Source organism: Otolemur garnettii, unplaced genomic scaffold, assembly GCF_000181295.1.
Source record: "Otolemur garnettii isolate 467f Iridium unplaced genomic scaffold, OtoGar3 scaffold00031, whole genome shotgun sequence".
In the NCBI taxonomy this organism is placed as follows: Eukaryota; Metazoa; Chordata; class Mammalia; order Primates; family Galagidae; genus Otolemur; species Otolemur garnettii.
Genome location: NW_003852426.1, coordinates 14,056,168 through 14,069,053, shown reverse-complemented (window position 1 = coordinate 14,069,053; position 12,886 = coordinate 14,056,168). Strand labels below are relative to the sequence as shown.

The following is a 12,886-nucleotide window of genomic DNA, read 5'->3' as shown; positions in this document are numbered from 1 at the left end:
TGAGTTTAAGCAGTCTACCTGCCTTGGCCTTCCCAAGTGCTAGGCATCAGCCATAGATAGCGCCCAGCCTTATAGATGGGTTTGATAACGAATGCATATATCTTTTAAACATTACTTAACAATTAGCACCACAATGTTGAAGAATAATTTGGCAGTGGCTATTGAAGATACTTAGTGTTACAAACCAGCAATTCTACTCCTAGACTATAAGAAAACCTTGCATGTGTACAGACACCAATATTCATATTAAGAATAGGAGAAAACAACATATCAACCAATGAAATCATAGATGAATAGATTGTATTTACTGAGCAGTGAAAATGAAATAGGGCTGTACTACAAATAAGGATGATTCTCATAAATATAATGTTGATCAGAAACAGCAAACTATACAAGTAAACATACAATACTGTGCAATTAGGAATATGTACATATGTAGCAAAAGTATTGCTAAAATTTAAAACTATTAAATATAGACCCTATCCACTAGACTTGTGGCCACCTCTAGAGCTCAAAAGGAGTGTTATACACAGAGAGTGTCAACTCTGTCACCAACAGTGCATGTGAGGTTTACTAAATTATTACTTATACCTTTTTATATGTCTGGAATATTTTGCAATAAACTTTTAAATAAATTGATAAGAAAAAACCCCACTAGAACCCAGAAGAGAAATAGACAAAAGATACAATCAGGTAATGTGTAGAGGAGAAACTAAAGTGGCCAAAAAATATGAAAGAAATACAATTTTAAGTAACCTTTGTGTGTGTGTGTAATAAACAGAGGTTTGGGGGAATAATGCTACTGCTGAGAATGTGGTAAGGACACATTGGGTAGAGAATCAATTGATAGAACCTGTAAAGAAGAAAAGCAGGTTGATATGTTCATACTTTTTTGAACAGAGACCCTGTTCTTACAGGAAAAATATTCATATTTTTTGACCAAATAATTCTAGCCATTACCAAAAATTCGTTATCCAAATGAAATAATTGAAAACATAGACAAAGAAATTTTTTGCAAAGATACACATTAGCATTATTTATGATAATGAAGAACTAAAAACATTCTCAATTTCTAGTAGTTGGAAATGCTATATCCCAAAGATGGCACATGGCAATGTTGTTTATGAAAAGCTTTTATTGTTTTGAGATATATTCTCACTCTGTTGCCCTCGGTTGAGTGCTGTGGCTTCATAGCTCATAGCAACCTCAAACTCTTAGGCTCAATCAGTCTTCTTGCCTCAGCCTCCCAAGTTTCTGGGACTATAGGCATGTACCATCATACTTAGCTGTTTTTTTCTATTTTTAGTAGAGACAGGGTCTCGCAGTTCCTTAAGCTGGTCTCAAACTCCTTGACCTTAAGGGATCTACCCACCTCAGTCTCCCAGAGTGCTGGGATTACAGGTGTGAGCCACTGTGCCCTGGCTGTTTATGAAAATTTTTAAGAACATGGGGAAATTTTAGGGCTTTTTAAAAAGCATTTATAAAGTCATCCGTGGCAATCAATATTATGTATTTATGAATTAGAATCTAAAGAAAATTTAGAAAAAGTGGTTATCTTTGCCATGTCAACCTTTTCGTTATATCTGCATTACAGGCAATTCCTGTTAATGATGGAATAGAGTTGTTGCAGATGGTCCTAAACTTTGACACCAAGGATCCCCTCATTCTGTCTTGTGTCCTCACTAATGTCTCAGCACTCTTTCCATTTGTCAACTATAGACAAGAGTTTCTGCCACAGGTCTTCTCTAAGGTAAAGTTCATGTTTTAAATTTTATTTTGACATTTCTAAGCTAATTTTTTTTTTTTTTTTTTTCACAGAAATGAGGGTAGGGATCTATGTTGGTTAGGCTAAAATTGAACTCCTGGGGTTGAGCATCTTTCTCCTTCAGCTGCTCACATAGCTGGGACTATAGGCATGTGCCACTACGCCTGGTTTAAGCTAATTATTTCTTACAACTGTTTTTGAAATTATGTAAGGCAAACTAATAAACAGACATTTATTAAATATTTACTCAGTATTTATTATATAGATCAGGCACCATGGTAGTGTCTCACCCTTTAGAAATGCTCTGGGATGAAAGGGGTATAAACAAGTGGGGGTGGCTAATTGATCAAAAATACAGTAAGTTAGATAGAATAAACAATTTGGTAGTACAGAAAGTCACTGTAATCAACAGTAAATTCGGATATACTTTAAGATAACTAAAAGAAGGGAATCAGAATGTTTCTGATACAAAAGAAACTTAAATGCCTGAGGTGATAGATACCCCAATTACCCTGATTGGATTAATTCACATCATATGCCTGAATCAACACATCACATGTACCCTGTGAAGGTATACAACAATTATGTACCTGTAATAATTAAAAATTTTAAAAAACATTTTTTGAAAGGCACATAAACAAATTTACCTATATGACATTGCAATTAATAGACCTTTACACTGACTGGGTAATGGAAAGGAATACCTAAAGAAGAGTGTCGGTGCATTCTATTGTTTCGGGAGGGGATTTGTGAGAGGAAGGGACAGTATGGATAGTTTTCAGATTCCCAGTTGAGGTGACTAAGTGGGTAAAGAGCCACCACTTGAATGAAAATACTCGATCAGGAGGGAAAGCAGGAGTAAAGAGAACGGGGAACTTCTAGGTGAAGACAACTCACAATAGAGGCAGAGGCAAGTGGATTGCCTGAGCTCATTAGTTTGAGACCATCCTGAGCCAGAGCAAGACCTCATCTCTAAAAATGGCCAGCGTTGTGGTGGGTACCTATAGTCCCAGTTACTTGGGAGGCTAAGGCAAGAGAATCCCTTAAGCCTAAGTTTGAGGTTGCTGTGAGCTGTGATGCCACAGCACTGTATTGAGAGTGACAAAAAGAGATTCTGTCTTTACAAAATAAATAAAAAGACATCTCACAATAAATTGGCCATTTGAGGTTGAAGATCTAAACTCAAGAAGATAATGAGATAAAATCAAAGCATCGTCATAGAAATCCCAAGACTAGAGTGAAGTTCTAGGAGAGAAAATATGTGTGATACATGCATGGGTCAAGCAAGTTGCCCTGCAGATCACCTTCATTGGAGGAGAAGAACAAAGAATGAGAAGCCCTCAAAGAAGGAAAAAGAGCCAGAGAAATGAAGAATATGTTGTGTCACAAGGCCAGTATAACTTCAGAAAAGTGGGCTCATTTGTTCTAACAGAAATCGTCTAAGAGTTGGAGAAACATCTTGAGTAGGTACCTCGTCTGAGTGTAATTCCATCTTCCTGGTTAAGGAAGTAGCCAGATAAATTGGATTAAGGAATAAATGGAAAGTTATGAAATTGGTTCAGGGAGAATAAATATTGAACTTTGGATTAAAAGTAGAGAATATAGAGCTGCTATCATAGCTAAGCATTTGGGTGCTGGCAAGGATTGTTCGGGGATCTTTTACCTTATAAAATGTCCTGGTGATAAAACTGTGAATCTCAAGCTTCTTCTAAAAGTATCTGAGAAAATATATATCTGAAACTTCCCAACATCAGTTGAAAGCCCTTTTGTTACCATGTTACTGAGAATTCAATTCTGAAATTTTGTTGGAAATTTTATGGTAACTATTGTTTTAAAACACATATAAGCACTGTACCCCATGTTTGCATTAATGTATACAGCTATCATTTAATAATAATAAAAAAAAAACACATATAAGCCAGACATGGTGGCACATACCTGTAGTCTGAGCTACTTGGAGGGCTGAGATTGCTTGAGCACCATAGTGAGACTTTGTCTCTAAAATAAACAAGTAAATAAACACAAGAGTGACCTTTTTTTTCCTCCTCCCTTAGCTGTTTTCATCTGTCACTTTTGAAACTGTTGAAGAAAGTAAGGTAAGACCATTAATTAAACCAACAGATTCTAACTTCTTGAGAGCAAAAGTATGAATATGGGGTTTTGTGTAAGTGGGAGTGATCAGTAACTGCTATAGTTTGTCACGTGATATAGTGTTTTGCCCTAGGGACAAACCTAGGGCAAACAATAACATGTGGATGCTTGGTGACTATAAATGTCACTCCATTATACTCCTACAGTTGTAAAAGTTGATTGTGAATTTGTCTCTGACTGACATATTTACATGATTCTATGGAGCATCTATGAATTACATTAAAAATGGTTCTGAGTTTGCTGAATACTTTCCAGGCCCCCAGAACCCGGGCAGTAAGAAATGTGAGGAGACATGCCTGTTCCTCTATCATCAAGATGTGTCGTGACTACCCTCAGCTCGTACTGGTAAGCCACTAGACCCTGGCTGAGTAGCCATTGAGTCCTGTTTGTTGGATTTGGGTCCATTTGTTTGTAAATCCAACGTCATTATACCTCACATAAAGGAAAAACTAAGAACTGCAGCTTTGTCTAGAATAAGCATTCTTGAGTTTATGTATTCTTTCTTACTACTTAGTACATGTAGCATATTTAGAAATGCAAATAAATTCATCCCTCAAAATATGAATAGTTCTCTTCTATGTGAATGGTTAAGCTTAACCTTGTCAATCTACAACTCTTTTACCGTATCATATGGTGTCCTTAATTACTGTGGTCAAACAGTGTGTCTCATCTTGAGAGAAGCCATGTGCATATATGAAATTTAATGTTACTCCACATTACAGTCACCCAGAAATTTCTTCTCTAAATACATGGCAGTATCTCCCTATACACATAACAAACTGATCTTTGCCTGTGAAGATACTATAAACTTGATATTAAAAAAAGAAATTGTTTTCACAAAGTATGGGAAGGTGTAGTTATTCGAAAACTCAAAACAAGAAGTACCTTCTTCCAGTACTGATTACTGTCAAAAAACCCCAAAAAACTACTTTCTACCTAAATTTCCTTGTTTATTCAGGCAAAAGAACATTATAACAGTATTAATAAGTGATAGCCTTATAGGCCTGACCTTCCTTGAGCTGCTTAGTGTCTTCCTTGAGTGAAAGGAAAAGTTAGACCTCTCACTGAAAATGCAGACCTTCATCACCTCTGGCTTTTTTCCTTTGTGATCTACAGCCTAATTTTGACATGTTTTATAACCATGTGAAGCAACTCCTTTCCAATGAGCTACTTCTTACACAAATGGAGAAGTGTGCCCTCATGGAAGCCCTGGTTCTCATTAGCAACCAATTCAAGAACTATGAGCGTCAGAAGGCGTTCCTAGAGGAGCTGATGGCACCAGTGGCCAGCATTTGGCTTTCTGAAGACACACACAGGTAGAGGAGATCCCTTGGCTGCCTCTCACTGCACTTACCACCCATTCTGTTTCAAAAGTCATGCCCAGGGTGGGCACAGGGGTCGAAGACATTGAGGTGTGATGGCACTATGAGTGAAATCTGAAGTTCTCTACGAGTAGTCTTTTGTAACCTAATCTCTGAAAAGGTCACTTTGCTGTTCAGAGATGTAGAGGGGAAAGGAAATGAGGAAAAATGGATAGTATGAGTTGTGAGGGCACAGAGTGAGGCTCCTACAGTGTCTGAGTTGCAGCACCAGCACATATGGAGAAATGAGAACAGCAAGGGCCATATGAAGTAGGAGCCACACAGAGACCCTCACCTGTGCCTGCATAATAAAAATTTTTTTTTCATATTCTCAAGCTTGTATCCTTTTTTAATAACATTTGGGAGTGGATTGGAAGTTTAAACCTTCCAGTAGCCACTAACAATATTCACCTTCTCTCACTGTAAAAATTGCTCTTCAGGGCCAAATAATCGTAACTTATTAGCTCCTGTGGAAGAAACTGTCCTTGCTTAAAATCATGATTATTGCTTGTCTTTCCCCCTCCAACCTTTAGAGTGCTGTCAGATGTTGATGCTTTTATTGCCTATGTGGGTGCAGATCGGAAGAGCTGTGACCCAGGCCTGGAAGATCCCTGTGGCTTAAACCGTGCACGAGTAAGACTCTCCTGGGACTGGGAAGTTGCATTGGCCTTGTGTAGGAGTAGGATAGTATCTTTTGTCAAGTTTCTTGTAAATTTGTTATTACTATTCTGGTGAGAAACCTGGGAGTCTCCACGTCCCTAAGCTTCTCCTTTCTTTTCTTCTTTAGTCTTGAATTCTTGAGTTAGTTCCCACAGCAGAGCAGATGGTCTTTTCTATGAAGTCATTATTTTGGCTTTAAGGATCTCTAAATAGCTCTGAAGACTGAAGGTGTAATGAGGAAGTAGGTCAGAACTTGGTCAGCAGGGTGAGTTCTCCCTGCCATTGCTCTCTGGCATGTAAAGTCCTAAGTGATGATGTGACTTGCAAACCTGAGGTTTTTCAGTAATTTGCTATTCAAGTAAGCATTATTCCTGCCTCCATTATGGCTGAAGTCACATGAATTAGCCTGGCAAGTAGTAGATTAAGAGTACCATGAAGGGGGGAGCTAGGGCACTAGCTGTCAAGGTCCAGGCTGGAAGTTAAAGGTTCAACTCAAACAAGACAAAATGATGGCAGTTTAAACACTTTGTTTTGGAGCATATCTAAGCCACTTTCTAATTAAGGTCTTATGGGAGGGTTACTATAAGCCCCAGAAGGATATCCTCCTGAAAGTGAAGCTTCTAGAGCCTACCATTGGTCCTGAAAATGGCAGTGTGTGGACCCCTCTTGGACGTCACCTTAAAGGAAGGGACAGGGATCCCATGGGGATGGGGAGAACAGAGGGTTCCTTCATTCTTTCTGGCCTCTATGTCACTTTTGCCATAGCCTTGAATGTTCCTAACAGTACTTTTGTCTTTACATCCCCTTTTATGTTTACCTTCCATTCTTATTTTTCTATAGATGAGCTTCTGTGTGTATAGCATTCTGGGTGTTGTGAAACGAACTTGCTGGCCCACTGACCTAGAAGAAGCTAAAGCTGGGGGATTTGTGGTGGGTTATACACCCAGTGGAAATCCAATCTTTCGTAACCCCTGCACAGAGCAGGTTCTCAAACTTCTTGACAATTTGCTTGCCCTTATAAGGTGAGTCAGAATAATCGTTTTTTTCTGTTTGTTTACCTTTTACTTTAAGAATTTCAAAAGTTTAATCAGTTTTTATACATCTTTATATCATAATGGTGATATTGAAGAATTAAGTCTTGTTTCTTGGGCAGGGGTCTCTTTTTTTGAAAATTAACATCAGCTCACACTTGTATAAGTCTTGCATTCCATGTGAACCCAGGGGTGCTAATCCAAAAATATCTTTTCTCATTTTGAGCTTTCTCCATGTTCTTCTCCCATCTTTTACTTTTAAGTTTTATTTGGTTTAAGTCTTTGTTAGTAAAGGAATTATTCACTGGGAGCAGGACAATTGCTTTCTATACTGGTTCTTCTCTGTTAAATTCTTAAGTTAATCCGAATTTATCAGTAGTGACTCTGAGCTCAAATGAACCAAACATTATACGCTGCCTGATCATGCCAAAGGAAAGAATGATAAATGTTTTGTCTCAGTTTTGGTTCTTGGTTCTCAAAGCTGAGTCCTGGTGCTAGGACTAGCAGCATCAGCAATTACTTGACATCTTGTTTGAAAGGCAGAATTGGGGCCCCAACCCAGACATACTAAATCAGAATCTGCATTTTAACAAGATATGCCCAGGTGGCTTATGTGTACATTAATGGTTAAAAATCAGTGTTCTAGATTATATGAGCTTATATATTTAAGTAGAAGTAGGCCAGTGTATGCTTATTGGTTACTAGATGTTTATTTGATGATTTAGGGATGCTCTTTAAAGAAGATAAAGGTTTTTTTGCAGTTTTTGGCTGGGGCTTTGTTTGAACCCACCACCTCCAGTATACGGGGCCAGTGCCCTAGTCCTTTGAGCCATAGGCGCCGCCCAAGAAGATAAGTTTTTGATAGGAGTCAGTTTTTATTGACCAAAATAGAATTTGAGTGCTTTTTTTTAATATCTCATGGTATTAGTAAGCTACAAGTTAAAGCTCCATTTCAGTATATTTTGGCCTTTCTCGGGGAGTAAGAGCAGAATTTCAACTGGGCAAGTCGAATTACTCATGGCTCAGGGAAACTTCCTGGCAACAGATATTTAAGAGCAGAAGAAGCAGAAGAGTCAAAAGTTGTTTTGTTTTTTTTTTGAGACAGGAGCCTCAAGCTGTCCCCCTGGGTAGGGTGCCGTGGCATCTCAGCTCACAGCAACCTCCAACTCCTGGGCTCAAGCGAGTCTTCTGCCTCTGCCTCCCAAGTAGCTGGGACCACAGGTGCCCACCACAACACCCGGCTATTTTTTGGATGCAGCCATCATTGTTGTTTGGCGGGCCCGGGCTGGATTCGAACCTGCCACCTTGGGTGTACGTGGCTGGCGCCTTAGCCACTTGAGCCACAGGCGCCAAGCCAGAATCAAAAGTTTTAAGTTAATATTGATCAAAATGCAAGGCCAGAGTATCTGATAGGGTTGTCATTGTGGACATGTCTTTGGAAATAGACAATACTTTGTTCTGATTTTGAAGGGAGGAACGATATCAATAATGATGTATGAAGTAGGTATAATGGTTCAGGCCTATAATCCTGGGATTTGAGAGGTTGAGGCTAGAACACCACTTGAGGCCAGGAGTTCAAGACCAGCCTGAGCAGCATAGCAAAATCCCATCTCTTAAAAACATGAGGTAAGCCTCTGTGCACTGGGAGTGGTGGGTTTGAACCCACCCCAGGTCTACTAACCCACACCCACCCCAGGCAGGTGTGATGGCACATGCCTATAGTCCCAGCTACTTGGGAAGTTTGTGCCCGAAAGTTCATGGCCACAGTGAGCCATGATTGCACACCCTCCTGAACCTCATCTCAAAAAAAAGTATGGCTGTGTTGAGAAGCTAGTGAAATATTTAGTCAAAGCAAAGCTTATTTCCATACTGAATTTTTTTTTTTTTTTGGAGACAGAATGTCAAGCTGTTGCCGTGGGTAGACTGCCGTGGCGTCACAGCTCAGCGCTCTCAGACTCTTGGGGGGGTTTTTTGTTGTTTTTGTTGTTGTTGCAATTTGGCTGAGGCCAGGTTTGAACCTGCCACCTTCATTATATAGCACTGGTGCCCTACTCTCTGAGCCACAGGCACCGCCCGAGACTCTTGGGTTTTAAGTGATTCTTTTGCCTCAGCCTCCCAAGTAGCTGGGACTATAGGCGCCCACCACAATGCCCGGCTATTTTTTGTTGTTGTTACAGTTGTCCTTGTTGTTTTTAGCAGGCCTGGGCTGGGTTCAAGCCTGCCAGCTCTGGTGTGTGTGGCCAGTGCCCTACACACTAAGTTACGGGTGCCCCCGCATACTGAAATTTTTAAATCAAAAGGTTCTGCAACTAGAGAAATGTGAACTTGAGGGAAGTCATAGGGCAAGACACATCACTAGACCTTTATAGGCCTGTGACCAGAATCCATGTGGAAGAACCCAAACTTGGAAATGAAATCCATTTCTGGTTGGGTAAAGTGGCCACAAGACAGCAATTATAGTTGTCATCTTGGTATTTTTCTAACAGTTCAGTGCTTTCATTATTTTATTTATTTATTTTTGAGACACAGCCTCACTCTGTCACGCTGGGTAGAGTGCCATAGCGTCATAGCTCCCAGCAACCTATAACTCCTAGGCTCAAGTGATCCTCTTGCTTCAGCCTCCTTGAGTAGCTGGGACTACAAGAGCCTGCCACAATGCCAAGCTATTTTTTTAGAGACAGGGTCTTGATCCTGCTCAGGTCTCAGACTCGTGCGCTTCAAGCAATCTACCCACCTCAGCCTCCCAGAGTGTTAGGATTATAGGCGTGAGCCACCACGCTCAGCCTAGTTCAGTGCTTTTAGAATATTCTAAAACCAATCAATAAGTATTTTGAAACATGTTGACATAGTGACTTTGCAGTTAAATTGCTTGAGTACTGTGCAGCTGGAGATATTTGAGTTTTGTTTTTCAGTAAATTTTATCTTGCCTAAGTGAGAGTGAGACCCCAACTCCTAAAAAAGTGAAAATCCAGCCAGGCACCACAGTAAGCACCTGTAATCCCAGCAGCTTCCAGAGGCTGAGGCAGTGGGATGCCCACAGCCCAAGTCTGAGGTTGCAGTGAGCTATGATGCCATTGCACTGTGCTCAGGGCATAGGGTGAAACTCTTGTCTCAACAACAACAACCCAAAAAAGGCAAAGAAATATAATGTACCCTATAAAAAAGGGCAGGCCTGGCACAATGGCTCATTCCTGTAATCCTAGCACTTGGGAGGCTGAGGCAGGTGGGTTCAAGACCAGCCTGAGTCAGAGTGGGACCCCTGTCTCTAAAAATAGCCAGGCATTGTGGCTATCGCCTATAGTCCCATTTACATGGGAGGCTAAATCTAGAGAATCGCTTAAGCCCAAGAGTTTGATGTTGCTGTGAGCTATGATGCCATGGCACTCTACTGAGGGCGACAAAGTGAAACTGTCTCAAAAAAAAATTTAAAAGGGCACAAATTATGCATGTGTGTAGATTAATTTTCACAAAGTGTACAATTCCATGTAATCACCCAGATCAAGAAACAACCTTATCCAGTACCTCTTTTCAGTCATTACCTCCTTCTCAAGAAGTAACCACTATTGTGATTTTTAACATTTTGCCTTTTTTTTCTTTTTTTGGCAGTTTTTGGCCGGGGCTGGGTTTGAACCCTCTACTTCAGCATATGGGGCCGGCGCCCTACTCCTTTGAGCCACAGGCGCCGGCCTTTTTTTTTTTTTTTTTTTTTGAGCTTTATATAAATGTGTCAAAAGTGTGCACTTTTTGGTATCTAGCTTCTTTTCCTAAATATTGTTTTTGTAAGATTCATCCATGTTATTGTATATAATTGTGGTTTATTCATTCTCATTGCTTGTATACATTTCCATTGTTTGAATATCCTATAACTGACCTATTCAGCCCTGATGGACTTTGGGGCAATGTTTTAATTTTACAAATAGTATTGCTGTTATCATTCTATATATGTCTTCTGGTGAACATAATTTCTGTTGGGTAGAATTCCCGGTTTATAGGGTATGTGTGTTTTTCAGTTTTCATAGATATGGGCAGTTTTCTAAAGTGATTGAACTAATCTGTTCCCACTGGTTATGTGCTGGAGCTATGAGTTTTAAGTTGCTATCTTTTTCATAGAGTGAAGTTTGCTTGTTTTAAAGATGTGGCATGGTATTGATAGCACTTACAATGTCAGATAGCCTGAGATGTTAAAGCTGCTCTGTCCAATATGGAAGCCCCTAGTCACATGCACTTACTGAGCACTTGGAAGGTCTCTATTCTGAAGGGTAAAATACACACCAGGTTTCTAAACCCTAGTACAAAAAAATGTAAACTGTCTCATTAATAACTTTTTATGTTGATAACATGTTGAAGTGATACTTTTGATACATTGGGTTAAATAAAATATAATTAATTTAACCTGGAATTTTTAATTTTTTTAGAGTTAGGGGTCTTGCTATGTTGCCTATGGACTCAAGCTGTCCTCCTGCCTCAGCCTCCTGATTTATTTTTCTTGTTACTAGAAATTTCTTTCTTCTTCTTTTTTTTTTTTTTTGACCAGACATGGTCTCTGTCTTGGTTACTCAGGGCAGAGTACAGTGGCATCATCATAGCTCACTAGACCCTCAGACTTGTAGCCTCAAGCAATCCTCCTGCCTCAGCCTCTGGAGTAGCTTAGATTATAAGCACCAGGCATCACTCCAGCTTCTTTTTGTGTTTTTTGTATAGACAGGGTCTTGCTCGTGCTCAGGCTGTTCATTATTACTAGAAAATTTTAAATGACTTACATGATTTACATTATACAGGTTGAGTACCCCTCATTTGAAATACTTGGAACCAAAGCTATTTTGGATTTTGAATATTTACATTATAATTATTGTTTGAGCATCCCTAGAGTGCTCCAATGGGTGGGGCACAATGGCTCATGCCTGTAATCCTAGCACTCTGGTAGACTGAGGTGGGCAGATCCCTTGAACTCAGGAATTTGAAACTCGCCTGAGCAAGAATAAGACCCCCATTTCCACTAAAAATACAAAAAATTAGCTGGGCATTGTGGGAGTCCCTGTAGTCAGCTATTCTGGGGGTGCTGAGGCAGGAGGATCACTAAACCGGGGAGTTGGAGGGCGCTGTGAGCTAAGCTAACACTGTGGCACTCTAGCCTGGGCAACAGAGTAAGACGGTGCCTCAAGAACGAAAAAAAAAAGTGCTCCAATGAGCATTTCCTTTGAGTGTAATGTGGTGCTCAAAAAGTTTGGGATTTTAGTGACTTATGCCTGTAATCCTAGCATTCTAGGAGGCCAAGGCAGGTGGATTGCCTAAACTCAGGAGTTCGAGACCAGCCTGAGCAAAAGCCAAACTGGGTCTCTACTAAAAATAGAAACACTAGGTGGGTCTTGTGGCAGGCACCTGTAGTCCCACCTACTCAGGAGGCTGAGGCAAGAGGATCACCTGAACCCAAGAGATTGAGGTTTGCGGTGAGCTGTGATACTACAGCTTTCTACCCAGGGCAACAGAGCGAGCCTCTATCTCAAAAAAAAAAAAAGTTTGGGACTTTGGACTTCTGGATTTTCACATTTGTGATACTCAACTTGTATCTCTGTTTGTCAGTGCTATTGGTAATGGTTCGGGTAGAAGGCAGATGTGGGAGAACAGAACTCTCTAGTTCTCAAAAGGTTCATTGTCCTTATCTGTTTAAAATAAGTTTTTTTGTTATCTTGAAATTCGTTACATTATTTCTGCAAATCTTCTATATGTTTAATCAAAATCTTTATATATATGGCTCGGCACCTGTGGCTCAAGTGGCTAAGGCGCCAGCCACATTCACCTAAGGTGGCAGGTTTGAATCCAGCCCGGGCCGCCAAACAACAATGACGGCTGCAACCAAAAAATAGCCGGGCGTTGTGGCAGGTGCCTGTGGTCCCAGCTACTTGGGAGGCAGAGGCAGG

The 12,886-nt window shown here is 40.2% G+C and overlaps 1 protein-coding gene across 1 annotated transcript in view; it reads left to right on the top strand.

Annotated features, from left to right (window-relative positions):
* The window catches only part of XPO5 (exportin 5), a 54,073-nt gene that overhangs the window by 26,243 nt on the left and 14,944 nt on the right, over window positions 1-12,886 (top strand). Inside the window, exons 15-20 of the mRNA XM_003789220.3 lie at window positions 1,595-1,750; window positions 3,820-3,861; window positions 4,172-4,261; window positions 5,033-5,232; window positions 5,811-5,910; window positions 6,778-6,959. Coding sequence (XP_003789268.1) covers window positions 1,595-1,750; window positions 3,820-3,861; window positions 4,172-4,261; window positions 5,033-5,232; window positions 5,811-5,910; window positions 6,778-6,959 — 770 coding nt within the window. The remainder of the gene's footprint in view (window positions 1-1,594; window positions 1,751-3,819; window positions 3,862-4,171; window positions 4,262-5,032; window positions 5,233-5,810; window positions 5,911-6,777; window positions 6,960-12,886) is intronic.